Source organism: Chelmon rostratus, chromosome 16, assembly GCF_017976325.1.
Source record: "Chelmon rostratus isolate fCheRos1 chromosome 16, fCheRos1.pri, whole genome shotgun sequence".
Lineage (NCBI taxonomy): Eukaryota > Metazoa > Chordata > Actinopteri > Chaetodontiformes > Chaetodontidae > Chelmon > Chelmon rostratus.
Window position 1 is genome coordinate 15,248,135 of NC_055673.1, and position 19,632 is coordinate 15,267,766.

At 44.0% G+C, this 19,632-nt stretch overlaps 1 protein-coding gene across 1 annotated transcript; it reads left to right on the top strand.

Moving 5' to 3' along the window:
• Positions 1 to 259: 259 nt before the first annotated feature.
• On the top strand, positions 260 to 17,983 carry col1a2 (collagen, type I, alpha 2). Its single transcript, XM_041954967.1, has 50 exons — positions 260 to 473; positions 2,271 to 2,275; positions 3,675 to 3,710; positions 4,162 to 4,245; positions 4,931 to 4,987; positions 5,203 to 5,247; positions 5,387 to 5,440; positions 5,566 to 5,619; positions 5,750 to 5,803; positions 5,917 to 5,970; positions 6,461 to 6,514; positions 6,804 to 6,848; positions 6,989 to 7,087; positions 7,240 to 7,293; positions 7,612 to 7,710; positions 8,071 to 8,115; positions 8,422 to 8,520; positions 8,699 to 8,752; positions 8,870 to 8,977; positions 9,066 to 9,119; positions 9,259 to 9,357; positions 9,650 to 9,703; positions 9,845 to 9,943; positions 10,034 to 10,087; positions 10,225 to 10,278; positions 10,389 to 10,442; positions 10,706 to 10,759; positions 10,868 to 10,912; positions 11,157 to 11,255; positions 11,390 to 11,497; positions 11,627 to 11,680; positions 11,799 to 11,852; positions 12,571 to 12,624; positions 12,779 to 12,832; positions 12,987 to 13,094; positions 13,342 to 13,395; positions 13,797 to 13,850; positions 14,042 to 14,203; positions 14,358 to 14,465; positions 14,662 to 14,769; positions 14,911 to 14,964; positions 15,063 to 15,170; positions 15,302 to 15,355; positions 15,501 to 15,608; positions 15,768 to 15,821; positions 16,206 to 16,313; positions 16,460 to 16,703; positions 16,848 to 17,032; positions 17,158 to 17,400; positions 17,552 to 17,983. Exons 1-50 carry the CDS (start codon positions 404 to 406, stop codon positions 17,696 to 17,698), a joined length of 4,059 nt encoding a protein of 1,352 aa, XP_041810901.1. The 5' UTR covers positions 260 to 403; the 3' UTR covers positions 17,699 to 17,983.
• Positions 17,984 to 19,632: the final 1,649 nt, after the last annotated feature.

The window sequence follows — 19,632 nt, forward strand, 5'->3', positions numbered from 1 at the left end:
GCCTTCTTCTCCCTTTTAAACCTCGACGCTGTCCACGTCCTCAAAAAGAATGGATCTAATTAAAACGTTGCACTCGTCATCATCGCCAGAGCTTTGCCAAACGGTTGCTGGTGGAGAGGAGGCTGGGAGATGCAGCACCACATGACTGAGTCTGAGCTGGAGAGGGATGGGAGTCAGATTGGGTTTCTCTTCTCCCATTGGCCGGTGGGCTGACTTTTGACACGCAGACCAGGGACCCTCCTGCCGTATAAATAGGCCTGATAGAACTTTATTATTCTAGCATCACGGCAGCAGGTTTCTGCTAAGTTTGGAGTTACTCGTGTCACCACAACTGTATGCCTGCCTAAAGGTGGTTTAAAAACAAGGGCTCAGCAGCACAAGGAGTCTGCATGTCTGTTTAGACATGCTCAGCTTTGTGGATACCCGGATTCTGTTGCTGCTTGCAGTAACTTCATACCTAGCATCATGTCAATGTAAGTTTACTTGTCTGCTCTTTGTCTGTGATGGATATTTTTTTCGGGTCCCACTGCTTGAGGATCTTGCGCTTGGCTTTTGTTTGGGACTTACATCAAGGTCAACCTGAAGACAGCGCAAAGCACTGCTGAATAAAAGTCAACGGATTCAGCTCATGCAGAGGATTCTTCACCTTTTTTTTCCAAGGATACAATTATAATGATTTGATTAGTTTCCGAGAAGGAGAAGTTGCACTCCTGAAAAAAAAACTTTTCTCGCTTTGAAAGTGACCTCTAAAGTAGCCTCCCTAGTGTCTTTTCAAAACTTTTAATGCATGTGGAGCTATTAAAATAGGCTAAACGTGAATTTGCTTTCAGACATAGGATGAAAAACTTTGTGGGGCGTTGTACATATTGTTCCATCCAGATGTCCAGGAGATGAAGCTTCATTGTAGGAAACAGCAATGTCTCCCCCTGGTGGCCATGGGTGCAAACATCTACTTGGCACCAATTAGATTTTCTCCTCTTTGAGGAGAGGCTGATCTATTTACCAAAGCTCAAGCAGAAAAGAGACTAAATGCTTGCATCTTACAAAAGGTCTGTTAAATTAATAGCTTTGTGCATTACTTTCTTTACAGTTACAGCTTACTGCATGAATGATCATTATTTAAGTCACTAAACCATTTATAGGTTAACATACAAGATATGCATTGAAGCATCTTGACAACTTTTTTTTGCTATCATAGTACATTAAATTGTGAGATAAATAGTCTCACATCACCTTGAATGTGCGCCACCTTGTGGTCTAGATTGGAATGAGGCTTCAGAGTTCATGAGGAGGTCCTAGCTGTGCCACATGACCAGCTGGTCCTGATTCAGAAAGGGCAGCTGATGTCCGCCTGCAACATAGTGTGGATGAGAGGTACAAATATCAGCCACGAATGAAGGATGCAGTCATCAGATAGTCAAAATCCAAAATATTTTTAGCAATTTTGGATGCTTGAATTTGATTTGACTAGGCTAAAATTCACCCCTTTTAAAGACATAATTGGAAAATGCTTCCTTTAATAATATTGTAGCAGAAATCAGGTAACGACAGCACAAGTCTTAAATTTCCCAGTTCAAATGCTGTAGTTCTTAGGACTGTCCCAAAGGCTTAACCTACCTGCTCAGGCCTGTTAGCAGCTCAATCCGCCTCATATGGAATGCTAATGAACGCTGAAATTCACGTTCGCCACAGAGTGAGACAGTTTGAAGACGCTCACCATGCAGAGATGGCCCTCGGCTACACTTTCAGACATGGGCTGAGACTTGTGCTAAAGCAAGCAGACTGTTAGGGCATAAATAATGCGTGAGGGTTCATTGCTGTAGGCATACAAATGCATTAGTTCAATATATTGAGCTATAGGTGATAGTGTAGTTATGGTCTGACAGTCCCAAACTCTGACACATTGTTTATGCCACAGCTTTCTATTTGTTGTTGCAGTTTTCTTTGAACATTATTAGACTTAAACATTGTTATTGTGCATTTGAATTTCCAACATGAAAGCATTCAGTCTTGATTCTGCATAGTGTAGCTACCTCTTCCAGTGTGAACACCTTTATAGACTTTGCTTTCATGCAAAGATAATACGACTCTGGCCTGCAGGAAGAGGTTCATACAGTTAGAAAGGATATCGATGGATGGAAATGACATTGTTTCTTTTTCAGGTTGTTTTGCTCTAAAAATGCTCATCATGTTCTAACAGAGTATTCCCTCTTCTCTCCCCACCCTCCTTTTCTCCCTCTTCCTCCTCCTCATCTCTCCCAACGCTACAGACTCGGTTAGTACACATGCATGAAACCACGAAAGTAACATTTCTTAAAGACAGCTTTACCTTGTTACTTTGCCTCTTTCTCTTCCAAACGCTGCAAATTATTCCAGACCTCTTGGTTGGTCTTGAGCACTTGAGCAATCTCAACGATGGCAGAGCATTTCATTTAGGAATTTCTACCCCTGGACCAAGTTATTTCTTGCAGTTTTCTCCCTTCCTGTCCATGACTAGATGAGGGTCCTATTGGCTAAAGTTTGTGTCAATGAAAGCCTAAACCGCAGCTTGGAGGCACCCAGGGGGCCTGGTACAAAGGATCCTTTCTGAGGGCAGCAGAGAGGGGCAGAGGGAGGTTTGCCCCTAACAGCTGGCCTCGGGTCAGTTTGGAGTCTTCTTCCACTCCTTGATTTAGGAAGCCATTTTATGAAAGCTGATCTCAGACCAGTTAAGAAATATTGAGCTCTTCAGCTCAGATAAAACTTAAAACAGGAAATAATTGTTATCAATCAGTGTAAGACTGAGGGCCCTCTAATGTAAAGACAGTGACCTGATGAGAGTTTGCTCGAATCATTCTGCTCATTGCAGATTCCTGACATTAAACACCTGTCAGCATGGTGTTTGCAGCATCATCAGCAGCATTTTAATGTTTCAAAGGTGCAGTACGCACCGTCTGGTTCTGCTAACATCTCAGAACTCTATCGGCTCCACAGACTTATATGCTCTTACTGCTCAGAGGTTGTTGAGTCTGGTTCGAGATGCTTTGTCACGTTGTGTCTTTTAGCATCTCTGTGCACATATTGCTCTTTTACATCACGTGCACATTGCTATCATGCGTTTTTATTTTAATTCCTGTGTCTGCATGAGCATGCTTTATCCACCTTTGTGACATTATCACATGCTATTTTGCATGTTGTTTTTTTTTGTTTTTTATACAATGGCCAGTCATCATCACACTTACGTTAAAGATAAGGAAGCTGACTGTTTGATATAGCCTACACGTTAAATGACCCGAGAGACTCTGAAAAGACTGAGTAAATAAATCTTACATTTATTTATCTTCTTTTCTATTTAGGGAAGAGTCAATGTGAGCACATACTATTCTTATGTGTCATTTAGCACCTACAGTGTGGCATATCAGCATAAAGCAGTCTAGTCTAATCAGTGAAATGTGTTTTTACTCGCTTGTCCTCTAACTGTAAGGTCAAGTCTGTTTACTTACACATTTTATTGATATTAACATACACCAGATGGTTTGAATACACTTCCAATCTGGCTGTTTATTTCTTTTTAGCTGCATTTAGTGTAGTTTCGATGGCATGCTCTGCTAGAGGAATAGTTTGGAGCTGGCATGTTGCGAAAGCAGCCATCTGCTCTGTGTTTTGGTCTGACTGAGTGATTTTTTCCGCTGCAGGGTCCCAGAGGAGACAAAGGACCTCGAGGTGACAGGGTAAGCTTACGTGAAACTCTGCTGCCTTTGATCAGACAGCTGTTACCAGACATGTCATTTAAAGCATTTGATGTGATAGATTTTGCACTTTTATGTGTCTACGGCACTGTGTTTGTCGACGTCATTTGACCTTCTAACCTCAGGAGGCCACACCCCTTTGTTTACATTACCCATAGGCCTCACAGTAATGGTGATGTGAATACGTACTATTTCAAATACTGACCACAGTTATTTTATTGCAAGTAGATTTTTAGTAGCACTTTTTTACTTCTGTGCTCATCAGTCTGCTCATCGTGTCTTATAATAACACAATTTGCTACAACAGTGCTAAATCTTTATCTAGTTATGTGTGTATTCATATTTCCGCTCATTCATGAAACAGAATAATTACAAGAAAGCAGCTGTTCATCCAGTAACAGCGTTTACTCACTGTATCATCTGTGTTTTACAGGGTCCTCAGGGCCCAAATGGAAAAGATGGTAAACCCGGAATCCCTGGCCCCCCTGGCCCCCCTGGTCCCCCTGGACTTGGAGGAGTAAGTCCACTGTTTATACTCGCAAAATACGCCACTTGGCCTCGCAGTGTTTATCTCAAAAAGCGGTCCAAAAAACTTTGATCATAGCTGTGATTTGACATCCAGTGTTTCTCATGATGCACACTATGCAGAAAAAAGCATTAAATAGGTCAGTTTGATGTATGGATGGACCCACATTTGGCCTGTTCAGGGCTGCAGGACGTGATTCTGTGCAGCATGAGGCTGGCCGTGTTCATAGTAGCCCCGCTACTGTTTCATACTAACAAACTGTGTTTTGTTAGAGCTCGCCAAACCAAATTCCTGTCACCTATGTTCACATGACAATAAAGTACTGAGTCTCATTAACGATGTCATAACCCTGTGAACTTTGACCTTTTGTCCAGATAACACACGAATATTAGAGGAAGGCTACTATTGATAATTAAACGTCTTTGAAGTTTTCAAATTCTAAAAACAGGAGGATGCTCACTTGCATTTTATGGTAAATCAGTTCATCGGCACAAACAGGCAACAGCCGAAGCACTTTTCATGGCTGATCACTGTGTCATGCTGACAACACAGGCTGGGAACAGTGGCCGCTGCCATTTGTCTGGACTGGATCAATGCTCGTCCAGTAGTCCTGATGTATTATTAGAAGTGTGTCATTATGACTAATTAATGTGTGGGGGGGTTTGTTTTTCTTCAGAACTTTGCTGCTCAGTACGATGGTGTAAAAGCTCCTGATCCCGGTCCTGGACCTATGGTGAGCCCCTCTCTGTCTGCCACACACACACACACACATGAATACACACTAAGGCCATGACACACCAGAGCTGTCGGTTAGTTTTGTGTGCGTGTCTTTACATGCTTTCCTTGTCTGTGGTGGGGCTCTTATATCTCACACCTTGACAAAGTGCACTGGTGTAGATTAATTTACTGTTGAATGATGCGACTAATTAACTTATTTCTTCTTTTCAGGGCATGATGGGTGCTAGAGGCCCTCCCGGACCTCCCGGACCCCCTGTAAGTTCACACAGGACAGGCCACTGCAAATTCAAACCATGGGGTGATCTGATTAAACCTCACACCCATAACCTGAAAATGCAACAATGCTATGTTGACTATATGATGACTTATCGCTATGCCTCTCCTCATTCGACAGGGAGCTCAGGGACACACCGGACACCCTGGTGAGCCTGGAGAGCCTGGACAGACTGTAAGATTATCCTCCAAAATATTCACTGTTCTTCAAATTATCATATGATGACAGAACTGCTTTGTTGTCACTCCCTTGTGAGACTCATCTTAAAAGCATTTGTCATCTTGGTTTTCTTTCCCCAGGGCCCCGTTGGTGCTCGTGGCCCCCCTGGACCTCCTGGCAAAGCTGGAGAGGACGTACGTATACATTTGTGTTTCTACAAGAGCTTTTGCAAAAAATATACTTTTTTTCTCAGCTGTGTTGTAATAGATTTGTGGAGTTGTGGAGTTCCTTGCAGCTAAAATGTCAAATGTTGCTGACTCACAGGGTAACAATGGCAGACCCGGTAAGCCCGGAGACAGAGGTGCCCCCGGCCCACAGGTAAGACATTTTCTCCGAAACAAGCAGAATGAAACACAAACAGATACAAGCAGACATCTGAAGAGTAAACATGGACTTTGTCTCAGTAATATCTTCTTTGTTGTGTGTTGCAGGGAGCTCGTGGATTCCCCGGAACCCCTGGACTTCCAGGAATGAAGGGACACAGAGTGAGTGTTGATCTTTTCCTCGACTCGACCTGAACTTTACCTGCGTGGTAATTGCCTGAATCGCACTGGCTTGCAGCAAGCAGCCGAAAGTGCTCCAAAAACAGGAAAAAATGGCTCCACCTGTGCTGTGTAAAATGCAGTGTGTGATTATGGACCCAGCTTCTTGCAAACTAGAAATAAGAAGGAACAATTTTAGTCCAGTTTTTGCATGAGAACTTCTCGCCTGTGAGGTCACTTCATGGCTATTAGGTATTGAAAAGTGTCTTCCATATAAAGCAGAGCCAAATGTCTTGTCTTGTATAAATTCTTAATGTAGGTCAAACAAGCATGTCTCGTGTTTATCAATCCCTTTGATAGTCTGATATATGAACATATGGATCCTGGTCACTTCACTTTGTCTCCTATCTCCTCTTTTTTCTGCTTGTTTTGGAGCAGCACGTTTTAGTACCAATAGTAGGTCACGATCAGCATCTTTCTTTCTGTGTTTCAGGGTTACACTGGTCTGGATGGACGCAAGGGAGAGCCTGGTGCCGCTGGCCTCAAGGTAAGAAGGGCACCTTGTCATGACTGCAGCAACAAGTGTTCCGACTGATTATTTTACTTCATGTCGGAGCCCAGTTTCTCTTAGTCCTATTTTAATGTTTATGTCAGCCCACTGATAAGCAATCATGGGTATGCACTTGATTTCAGTCCTCACTCTGCTCTTGATGAGTTAGATAGTGTACGAATTTTTCCCATACTCACAATTAAATTGATCTATTTGACCTGGCAGCCTTTGACCTCGAGTGACTTCACTCTAGATGCCTAATCGCCCTCTCCTGTCTCTCCCATAGGGTGAGCCTGGTGCCCATGGAGCTGCTGGAAGTCCCGGACTGGCTGTAAGTTTTTGTCCAAGATTCACCACTTATGCACAAAACCTTCCTCACCTTTTGTTGCCATTCACCATGATGCCTCACAGGATTACTCGTCTTCATTTGCCATTGCGTGATCACAGTAAAGACGCTCTCCTTCCCTTTAGGGATCTCGTGGTCTGCCTGGTGAGAGAGGTCGTGCTGGCCCTGCTGGCCCTGCTGGTGCTCGTGGTGCTGATGGCAATGTTGGACCCGCCGGCCCTGCTGTGAGTATTGGCCCTTCAAACCCTATCTCCATGAAATAATGATGAGTATTATGTTACCCATTATCACTAAATGTAGATTCAAAGCATTTTAAACTTAATGTGGCCTTGCATTACACGTATCCTGATGTCATGTCTGCTGTTCCTCTACCCAGGGTCCCCTCGGTGCTGCTGGTCCCCCAGGTTTCCCCGGTGGCCCCGGCCCCAAGGTGAGCGCGACATCACTTCCTGTGGCATTTCCTGTTCTTTGGGAACATATACCCCCAGAGAGGGTCATGATCAGGGTCACAAAAGTGGACAATTCTCATTAACATATAGTATAAACATCTTGTTGTATAATATCTCCAGGGGAATAGTTCATATTATTATGATTAAAATTGAAGATTTAAACCACTAACTGATCTCTTAAATATATGCTGACCCCTCCTCACACTTTCATCATAATATTATCAGCCTGCAGGTACTAATGAACTGATTTCTAATTTAATGCAATTATTTGATTATGGATATATTTTTGCCTTTGACAGGGAGAGATTGGAGCTGCTGGAGCTCCTGGCCCAAGTGGAGCTCAGGGAGCAAGAGGAGAGCCTGGTCCCAATGGCGTTGTTGGCCCCGTTGGTCCCCCTGTAAGTATACAGAGACGTTTCCGCTGAGGCTCCCAGGTCACCTTCCTTTTACTTGTGACCTGTCCTGAAAAAATTACGAAGACTTAGTTTTAGTTTGAGTCCTTAATTGAAGTGTCCTTCTAGACTAGATCAATCAATTCCAAAACTCCATTAAATACCAATGTTGACATTTCTGCTGAGTTATAAAGATGGTTGCCATGTTTTTGGAAGAAGTGCCTTCATTATTCATACATTTGTCCCTTAACTGATTGCTGAAGTCACTTTAAAGAGCAGCTACATTGTCATTAGGTTTCGCATTATTATCTCATATTCCACATTATAGAGCTTTGGATTCCCTAATTTCTTATTCTTTCCCTTTAGGGTAACCCTGGTGCTAATGGTCTGAATGGAGCCAAGGGAGCCGCTGTAAGTATTCAAGTTGTACTATTAGAGCATACATAGGTCAAAGGTCATTTAGGGTCAGGTTACAACAGTTATACCAATGCCGTGCTGCACACACAACACATAAATAATCCAGTCTTACTGATAGCAGGATGCAGTTTTTACTTTTTCTATTATTATATTATTTTATGTTACATTACGTTATGTTATATTATATTATATTAGTATGCAGTGATAAAAGTAAACACCCAGACACTGGGACTAAATTAAATAAAGACACCATTTCAACTTTGGCGTGATGCTCACCTGTCCCTTGTGGCTGTTATTTAGGGCACACCTGGTGTTGCTGGAGCTCCTGGTTTCCCTGGACCAAGAGGAGGACCTGGACCCCAGGGCCCTCAGGGTGCTGCTGGACAGAGAGGCCTTTCTGTAAGTACACAACAAACACACACAAACATCCACAAAAAAACATGCATACACTTGGAAGCATGCAGATATACACACAACACATACACCCTCAAGCAAACACAGAAACACTATCAAATAATTGTGCATTTGATGATTGATCTTTTCATGAATTGCGTCTGTTCATCTGTATCTGTTTTAGGGAGATCCTGGTGCTCAGGGTGTTAAGGGAGACGGTGGCCCCAAAGGAGAGCCTGTAAGTACATATTCCAATCCTGTTCTTTAGTTTAAAATTCCACCAAACTGAATCCGAAGACCTCTGCATACACTGTTTATGACTGGTGCCCTTCAATTGCTCTAATCCCTTCCTCAGGGTAACTCAGGACCTCAGGGACCCCCCGGACCTCAGGGTGAGGAGGGCAAGAGAGGACCCACTGGTGAGATCGGTGCTACCGGACCTGCTGGCAACCGTGGAGCTAGAGTGAGTACCGGATGTGTTGTGTTGCACCAAAACAGATCCAGAGGTTACGTACATGGATCGCCTGCTAACGTCTGTGTGTCTCCTGTAGGGTGCTCCTGGCAGCCGCGGTATGCCTGGCTCTGAGGGAAGAACTGGCCCAATTGTAAGTGAGCAAATCTCATTCCACCGACTAAAGCCAACCAAAAACAATGCTTTCTTCTACTTCAAAATACTCTCAACACTCAGTGATGAGGCGAAGCTTCCTCCTCATTTCTCTTGGCCCTCTTTGTCTCCTTCTGTAGGGTATGCCCGGTGCCCGTGGTGCCAGCGGTGCAGGTGGACCTCGTGGACCCCCTGGAGATGCTGGCCGTGCTGGTGAGCCTGGCCCAGCTGGTCTCAGGGTGAGTGTTTTTGAACAGTGGCAGAGGGATCTGATGTCTGTGTGACTTCTATGAGTCTAGCAAATCAGACATCTTAAAGGCAGAATAGACCTGCAGCAAATTAGATTAACTGAGCAGAACAGCTTTGGCAAGTAATGTCGTAATGGTTTTTTGGTACAAGGCTGTTGAATTTGTCGACAAATATACCCAAGATTTTGATGAAAGGTAGATACCCTTAAGGGTTGAGCTGAAACAGTACAAATTACTGACAATAGATACATCCCCATGACTGACTAATGTTTATTTTCCACAGGGTCTCCCAGGAAGCCCTGGAAGCTCTGGACCCCCAGGAAAGGAGGGACCTGCTGTGAGTAAATCTGAATTTTACAAATTTTACTTCAGGATTGGGACATTCATATTGCTCTCAGTCTGCACTGTTCATTACCATATTTGCTCTAATGACTGCCATTAACATGACTTAACATATACTCCCTGTGCCATCCTCCAGGGTCCTGCTGGACAAGACGGCCGCACTGGACCTCCCGGCCCAACTGGACCTAGAGGCCAGCCAGGAAACATTGGCTTCCCCGGACCCAAGGGACCTTCTGTAAGTAGGAATAAAGCCAAGACTGGGGGGTGAACGTATATCCTTTAGTTTATCATAACCTGTGTTTAAACTGCTTTTGATATCCTTCAGGGCGAGCCTGGCAAGCCTGGAGATAAGGGAGCTACTGGCCCCACTGGACTGAGAGTAAGTAAAAAAAAATACCCAGCAAGTGTTTCCTACACATTCCACTGTAGCACACTGACAAAACATTTGAATATTTTAGCCATATTATTTGTCAGTCAGTTGTTCTAAAGTGTCATTATGCTCCTGTCTGTGTATAGGGACCCCCTGGACCTGAGGGCAACAATGGTGCCACTGGTCCTGCTGGAGTTGCTGTAAGTACACCTACACACAGCACTCGTATCTCCCTCTTTTAATGGCAGCTTCCCCTTTTTCTAATAAATACATACAACAAAACCCTGATCTTGTCTCTTTCTCCCTGTAGGGCGGTGCTGGTGAGAAGGGAGAGCAGGGACCTTCTGGAGCTCCTGGCTTCCAGGTTTGGATCCTTCATCTGATGCTATATAAATAATTTTGAGTAAATTTACTGAGGGAAACTTCACCGTTCTCTACTCTGTACTCTACTCTCAGTAATTCAGTACATCCTTTTACAGCCCTGAGGCTAATGTTGTGATTTCTTGTAGATTTTGTAGTACATTTGATATATTTCCTGTATGTCAGGTGTACATTTTAGACAGCAGTGTCTAAATAAATGGCCCTGTTGAGTCCACTGGTCCTGATGTTGCGGCTTGATATTTGCAGGGTCTGCCTGGCCCCGCTGGAGCTGCTGGAGAGGCTGGCAAGCCCGGAGACAGAGTAAGTAACACACAAACACCCACTGAGCTTCTCCCATGTTGTACATTCAAACCAAAGATATCGTAGAAAAAGCAGAACATCTCTAACCCATCATCCGTGTCCCTACAGGGTATCCCAGGAGACCAGGGACTTGCTGGACCTGCTGGTGGAAAGGTACATTCACCTGTCCATGCCTTCATTCTGGGTCTATTTGCATCAAATGAAGCAGGATTCATTATTTTCGAGTAGCCTGGCAGAATTTTCAGTGTTAGTTAAATACCAATCAAACAGTTAGAACAAATTCTTCAGATAGAAACCTTCACATTGGGGCAGGTTGCATTGGCACGTATGCAATAGAACATACATGCACATCGTAAACATTAGCCAAGACACTGACTCCCTCTGTGTGTTCCCTCAGGGAGAGCGTGGTAACCCTGGTGCTGCTGGAGCTTCTGGACCTCAGGGACCAATGGGAGCCCGTGGACCCGCTGGAGCCCCCGGACCCGATGGTGGCAAGGTGAGATGATGCCGTGGCGACAAGAATGATTCTGTATAAGCAGAACATGTCAGTGCCAGGTCATATATGAAATCATGTATTTATAGAGGTATGTGTGTTAAATACAAACCATACTTTGCCGTGTCTGTTTCCAGGGAGAGCCCGGTATTGCTGGAGCTGCTGGTGGCCCTGGACACCAGGGACCTGGTGGCATGCCTGGTGAGCGTGGAGCTGCTGGTACCCCTGGACCCAAGGGAGAGAAGGTAAGTTCCAAAATCTTCTACCTGCGAACAAAACAGGGTTTTATCCCTAAAAATAACTTAGGTTTGTCTATGAGAATGTATTCATTCGCTCTCGTTCCCTGTCTTACACCATCTTCCTCTCACCTGTAGGGAGAGCCTGGACACAAAGGACCTGATGGTAATCATGGCAGAGATGGCGCCCGTGTAAGTTAGACCCTCTAATTCTTCTTGAGACACTTTATACAAAAGTTGTAGTAATTCACTCCATTAGTGTGAGTGTGGCAGCCAGATCCTCTGTCTTAGTGTCCTCTCCTCTTTCTAGGGTCTTCCCGGACCCGCTGGACCTCCTGGACCCACTGGAGCCAATGGTGATAAGGTAAGTCGCTAATGTATGGATAATATTTAACACACAACATATAATGACATAAAGCATTAGAATAAAGTTGTTTAGGATGTACACTGTAACACAGCTTAATTAATGTTATGGACCTTGTTACAACCTAAAAAAATGGCTGCCTGCAACATTATTCAAGATGGCTGACAGACTTGTACCAGTGACCTACAGTAGAAACTCATAACGACATGTTGCTGAGATCAAATCACTGTCAGAAATTCTCTCTTGGCTGACCATCTGACTCCATATCCCTGGACAGCCCACTCCTCTATAGGAGAAAATTGCAGTTACCCCCACTGGAGCATTGTGTCTGAAGCCAGAACCTCAACACTGCCACCTGATGGCTACTTAATTATATTACAGCACCACTATGACATGATGTAAGATAGCGTTGGTATTGACTCAATAAATACAGCAAAAGAAACTGACAGTGCATTTGCATTTTGTGGCATTGTAAAAGAAAAAACAGCCAACTACCTCTCAGCTGATCAAGTTTCCATATTTATTAGCTGATAACCAAACAATAACTTGAATAATCAAACAGCAAAACTTTATTTGTTTCTACTGGTATTAGTATATCCACAGAATAGGATATTTAAAATAAAGCAGATGCTGCCAAAATATTTCTCATGTGTTTGTAAATTTATGGATGGATGCAACAATGCTAAGCTAATGAAACACTTGCTGTTATCTCCTCCAGGGTGAGACTGGTGCCTTCGGACCTGCTGGACCCGCTGGACCTCGTGGACCCTCTGTAAGTAGTTGGGGCTGACTTCCGTCACTATAACAGATATCACCTGTTTTACAGCATTCACCCTAAAGGGTCCACTGACATAAATATCAGATGTAGACTGTCCTTTCTAAGACAGCATAAACAGTCTGTCTGACTGACTGCTTGATGCCCACAGGGAGAGCGTGGAGAGGTTGGACCTGCTGGATCTTCTGGATTCGCTGGACCCCCTGTAAGCCTGCAGCCAATCACTGTGCAGTTCAATAAACACAAACCCTGTTCGAGCAGCCGCATGTCATTATTACACAAATCAACAAACAAATATGAACACGCACATACACAGCTGCCCAGATATTGACTCAGGTTATTGCTCTCACTCCCTACAGGGTGCTGACGGTCAGCCTGGACAAAGAGGAGAGCGCGGACCTGCTGGAGGAAAGGGAGAAGTTGGCCCCGCTGGCCCTGCTGGACCCGCTGGACAGTCTGGACCTCCTGTTAGTACCATTTGCACCAGACACACATAAATGCATCACGATTCTAATCTGACTGGTCTGATGCACCTGACTAAGCATGTTATTTAAGGAGAAGCAGAATGTTTGATATCAAATATGAGACAGATTTCAGATTGTACTAGCTTTGCATTCAGATTATGTTACAAAACTATTAAGAAGTAGGATTGTCCTGTACAAAATCAGATGAGTAATATGGAATGGCGTCTGATTTCTTCATCTGTTTATCTAGGGTGCTGCTGGTGCTGCTGGACCTACTGGTGCCCGTGGAGACACTGGTCCTCATGTGAGTATTCAAACATGAACAATAATTCCTCCTGATTCCACTTCTGTAAGCACTTGAATAAATTAAAACATGAGAGCACACATGAACGCAGATTTAATCACTGTTGCACAAACATGTACCTGCCACACACACACACACACACACTCCCTTCAGCCCTTTCTAACCAAGTTAAAGCTAATAGAGCATGTAGTGGCTCGAAATTAAGATAAAATGTCACGAGCCAAATGAATCAGAAATGGCTTTTTGTTATCCTATTTTGTTAGCAACAGTTTTCCACAACAAGCACCAAGAAGATGCTTTTTCCTGCAGCTTGAGCCACAAACTAATAAATCTCCCTTTAGCCTTCATCTGTGCTCAATGGCCAGAAAATACCCTGATCTTTTGTGTGTTTCTGATGTCAGGGTCTGACTGGTTTCCCTGGTGCTGCTGGCAGAGTTGGAGGTAGTGGTCCCGCTGTGAGTATTGATTTTATATTTACAATCATTAGTAAACACACACACACACACAAACCCATACTGAATTCACTCGATTAAATATGCAACTTTTTTTAATACTGTTCCTCATATAAGTGTTGGACACACACAAGTGCACACATGCACACACACACATTTACAATCACTAATCCACGCCCTTCCTCTTACTCTAGGGTATTGTTGGACCCCCTGGCCCCGCTGGCCCCAGTGGAAAAGATGGCCCTCGTGGACTCCGTGGTGATTCTGGTCCCGCTGGTCCTCCTGGAGAGCAGGGTATGGTTGGACCTGCCGGTCCATCTGGAGAGAAGGGACCCTCTGGAGAGTCTGGCCCCGCCGTAAGTTATAACTCTTTTTTTCAGTCAAAATTATGAGACTATGGCACACTGGAACTTTGAAAACTGCAACAGTTGGATAAATAGATATAAGATATAAGATTAAATCAGTATGATCCATGCTCAATGAATTGACATGTGGCCTGTGCATGTTTAGGGTTCTCCTGGTGCTACTGGAACCAGTGGTCCTCTTGGACTTCAGGGATTCGTTGGTCTGCCTGGTGCTAGAGGAGATCGTGGTTCACCTGGTGGTCCTGGTGCTGTGGTAAGTACAAACTACTGTCGGACCAACTCAGAACTTTTTTTTTTATCATTCAAAACTTTGCCTCTACCAGTTCAAACAGTCAACACACAACTGTGAAATGTTTAAAAAAAGATGGGTCAGAGATGCTTTGTATCACATTCAGTATGAAGCCTTTGACTGTATTTGACTCAGTGAGTTTCTCTGCGCCCAATCACAGGGAGAGGCTGGTAGAGTTGGACCTTCTGGTGCCCCTGGAGCCCGTGGTCCCGCTGGCAACATTGGCCTGCCTGGTATGACCGGACCTCAGGGAGAGGCTGGACGTGAGGTAAGGATTGAACTGGCCAGTTACAAGCACTGCGATGACCTGCTAATAGTGACCTGTGGTCAAGTGTGCAGAGAGTTTACTTAGAGTAAACACAAAAACAGCTCGCCTGGACTAAACTGTAGTATTCTTTGCCACCTATAGGGTAGCCCTGGTAACGATGGACCTCCTGGTCGTCCTGGTGCTGCTGGATTCAAGGTAGTGCTCTTTTATACACCTAAAGTATATTTGTATACAGCATACATACACATATGCTGTGCTCTGACCTGCATCTGCTCTTTTCCACCATTCTTTAGGGAGACCGTGGTGAGCCTGGATCCCCTGGCGCCATGGGACTTGCTGGTGCACCCGGACCTGCTGGACCCACTGGAGCTGCTGGCAGACAGGGCAACCGTGGAGAGGCTGTAAGTATTGACAGTAACTCATCAAAAGACAGATTATTTTCATCACTGAATTACCCTTTCCAAGTAGCATTTGCAGGGTACAATCCACCTGTTGCATCACTCATCCTCTTCTTGTCTTTCCTTGTGTCTAGGGCCCAGGAGGTCCCGCTGGAGCTGTTGGCCCCGCTGGAGCTAGAGGTGCCCCTGTAAGTACAATAAACCCATATAATCATAGAAATAGCACCTAAAAGTACACCAATGTTCCAAATCCACAGTGCATAAAGGTTTCATGTCTTCACAACAATTTGTTTTCTATTCTTGCAACATGATGTTTCTGTCTGTGTGTTATAGGGACCTGCTGGACCCCGTGGTGAGAAGGGAGGTGCTGGAGAGAAGGGAGAGAGAGGCATGAAGGGTCTGCGTGGACATGCTGGTCTCCAGGGAATGCCCGGACCTTCTGTAAGTGATGGCAGACCATCATAATCCACATGAAATATGGAAACGTATAGCCACATGTGCTGATATGTCCCTGATACATGGTGATAAAAACACTGCATGCACATAAGGTGTTATTAATCATTACAATGTCATACAATGATGCATGTTCTCTCTCCTCAGGGACCCTCCGGTGACACTGGACCTGCTGGACCTTCTGGACCTGCTGGACCCAGAGTGAGTGGAACCCTAAAGACCAACAATACACCAGTAGTTGTCTTGTTCCACCTGTATTCACAGAGGCACCATGTCACGAATCCAGCACAGACACAACTGAGTAATTAGCAGAAATATAGATACCACAGCAGAGGAATATGGCTAGGATTGTTGTGATATGATGATCTGTACGTGATATAACATGATGAACCACATTCAGAGTTCAGGTAACACCTCTAAAAGTGACAGTACATTTATAACTTTCAGAATTTTCTCTGTTGTATTTTGTTCTGTTCATGATCACTAAAGCACCAAATGCAGGAGATTCTGTGATTTGCAGTCAAATGTGATGCAGGATTTCCAAAAAGGAAATGTGTGACTGTCATGTGATGCTCTCCTCTTCAGGGACCTTCTGGACCCCATGGACCCGCTGGTAAGGATGGCAGAGCTGGTAGCCATGGTACCATCGGTTCTCCTGGTGCTCGTGGACCCCCTGGATACGTTGGACCTGCTGTAAGCACGTCTATTTTGTCTTCATCTACCATAAAGATTTTGTCATTTTGTAAACCAGACAGTTTACCTCCATTGTACATCAAAGGGTCCTCCGCAAATGTTCCAACTGTGAGCAACATATCAATCCATTCTCTTATCTGTATCAGGGTCCCCCTGGACCTCCCGGTCTGCCCGGACCTCCCGGCCCCTCTGGTGGCGGATATGATGTTTCTGGATATGATGAGTACAGAGCTGATCAGCCTGCTCTGAGAGCCAAGGACTACGAGGTCGATGCCACCATCAAGTCCCTCAACACCCAGATCGAGAACTTGCTCACCCCTGAGGGATCCAGGAAGAACCCTGCCCGCACCTGCCGTGACATCAGGCTCAGCCACCCTGAGTGGACCAGCGGTAAGGTCAATTTAATCTGATAGACCCATCGGGTAAATGTACCCCTACATTTAGTCAGGTTTAGATACCCTTTTAGAGTCCATAAACAGTAAGAGTCAAGTACTCTCTTTCCATCAGTTTGACTCTCTTTTTGTCACCCTGTAGGATTCTACTGGATTGACCCCAACCAGGGCTGCATCAATGATGCCATCAAGGTCTTCTGCGACTTCACCACCCGCGAGACCTGCATCTATGCCCACCCTGAGAGCATTGCCCAGAAGAACTGGTACAGAAGCACCGAGAACAAGAAGCACGTCTGGTTCGGAGAGACCATCAATGGTGGTACTGAGGTGAGCGTCTACAAAGAGGAGAAATGTTTTATTTTACAAGCACACAAGACCAGAAAATTACAAATATAATAGATGTTACATTTTCTGTATTGGAAAGGTTGACTGTCATTCTTTCCTCAATGCAGTTTACCTACAATGATGAGACCCTCAGCCCCCAGAGCATGGCCACCCAGCTGGCCTTCATGCGCCTGCTGTCCAACCAGGCTAGCCAGAACATCACCTACCACTGCAAGAACAGCGTTGCCTACATGGATGGTGAGAGCGGCAACCTGAAGAAGGCTGTGGTGCTCCAGGGCTCCAACGATGTGGAGCTGAGGGCCGAGGGCAACAGCCGCTTCACCTTCTCTGTGCTGGAGGATGGCTGCACTGTGAGTAGCTTCTCCAGTTCTTTTCTTTGGTCTTTACTGTTACCTTCATTGCTTCGGTTTCATTCCTCTTCCTTGTCTTACAGCTGTGCAATATGTATTATTTTGCCACTATTCTAAAATGAGGTCTCCTTTTCTTTCCTCACACCTGCAGAGACACACCGGTGAGTGGAGCAAGACAGTGATCGAGTACAGAACAAATAAACCATCTCGCCTGCCCATCCTCGACATTGCACCTTTGGACATTGGTGGAGCTGAACAGGAGTTTGGTTTGGACATTGGCCCAGTCTGTTTCAAATAAATAGACTCATGATAAATTAACACCAAAAAAGAGAGAAAGAACGAAAAAACAAAATCTCTGCCCTTCTTTCTGTGTTGTTTTTTATACTGAATGCTGATTTCTCTCTGCGCATCCACTTGCTTAAGATGGGCAACTATCTGAGAGGACTGAACGGACTGAACGGAGCGTTTGTGCAATGCAAATTAATACAGCAACCCAAAGGGACGCGGGAAAACACCTTGTTGTGGGACATCATGTCATCCTTTTGTAAAAAATAAAAGAAGTGTAATAAAAACGCTGAAAGTATGCATCACTTTGTGGTCTTTGTATATCTTCCAAAGAGGAGGTTTAAAACCACAATTTCCATGAAAAAAGGTTTAAACTACCTCATGCCTGTACCTAAAGAAAATACTATTGACACAACCTGGGTCCACAACAGAGATGTTAAGACTTCTAATGCTTCAAGCTTTGTCCCGTATCGGAAGGTGCTCAGTTACTTGAAGCAGAGATCTATGGTGCTAATATGCAGCTGTGGAGCAAACCACTTTTTTACTGTATTACTTTGTATTGACCTTTGAGGAGTCTTGCATTGGTCCCCTGATGTTCCCCCACTTTAAGCAGGTGGATTGTTCCTAAACCTGATGTCTGGTTTTTGTTTTGTTTCATTTCTTTTTGTTCTTTTTTGTTTTGTTTTGTTTTGTCTAGAAGGTTTTTTTTTTTTTGTTTTGGTTTTTTGTTCAGGCTTTTTTACTCTTCAAACCCCACACAGAGTGTTCATACTGACAGCACATATTTCATCCAATTCTGAATGGTTTTTAGGCGGCCTCTCTCTCTCTCAAAAAATGACACCACAAAGTCTATTGTACCTATTTTGTATATGTGAGATGTTTAAATAAATTGTGAAAAGTTCTGAAATAAAGCATGTCCAATGTTCCAAAACACACTACTCAGTGACTTAAGTGCTTTCATGTTTTAATGGCACCATTGAAGGTGTTTCACTGTATTTTGGTTCTAGTTCGGCTGATGATTTACATATCATCACTAACTTAAACATCTTCCTATTATGGAAGCACAGCCATATCCTCATTTACCATCCCCCCTTTTCTTGCTTTTCAACAGTACATCCAATTTTAATGTACAGTAAACTTCTGTTGACACTGTCCATGCCAATGTGTGATTACTAACGTGCATTGTTTCTTGTAAATATGCATCCTCTGATGTTGCTTTTCCTTGCATAATACAGCTTTTGCATCCAAATAAATTTCTGTGATTTGGATCAAGGCTTGAATTGCAGTGATGTATGCACATCATTATGAGTTGAATCCAATATTGGAACATGGTATTCCTGCTGAAAAAATCTCTTGTTTTGTCAGTTTGTCAGAGGCTGAGAATCAGTGTGTTAAGGAACTGGGATATGCAAGCTTTCTGAAAATGGTGATTTAATTATACCGCCACATAGAGAAGCAGCTCTGTTCAGCTGGAGTTGAAGGCATCAAAGGTCACTTTCTTTAACCACTAGAAGGCAGCATGGCATGTTTTTATTAGCATACCTAATTCAGGCTTCATCTTTGACAAACGAGCAGCAAAGACTTGGATGCTTTTGACACAAGATGCATCTGTAGGTCCACAGCATCTTATGCATAAAACTAATTATATAAAACCACAGATTGGACCTTTAATGCTCCAGACATCAGGCTACAAAGACACATGGTATTTTTTTTTTTTTTTACTTTACATCAAAATGGCACAGCTAAAGTGACATTTTTGTTGATGTTGATGGTGTATGAAATCCTTTTTCAATAACGGTGGTGGAATGCAGAAAAACTGTAGCTCAAACTGTGCTTGAGTACAATTTTAGGTTTTATTTGATGCTACCTACATAATCATTCTACTTTTAACATTTCAGAGGACAATAATGTACTTTCACTCACTATTTTCTCTCTACTACATTTGTC

Coding starts and splice junctions, on each gene's coding strand:
- col1a2 (XM_041954967.1), top strand. CDS start 404: ATGCTCAGCTTTGTGGATACCCGGATTCTGTTGCTGCTTGCAGTAACT. Junction 13,095..13,341: donor CTGGACAGTCTGGACCTCCT/GTTAGTACCATT, acceptor CTGTTTATCTAG/GGTGCTGCTGGTGCTGCTGG. Junction 14,204..14,357: donor CTGGAGAGTCTGGCCCCGCC/GTAAGTTATAAC, acceptor GTGCATGTTTAG/GGTTCTCCTGGTGCTACTGG.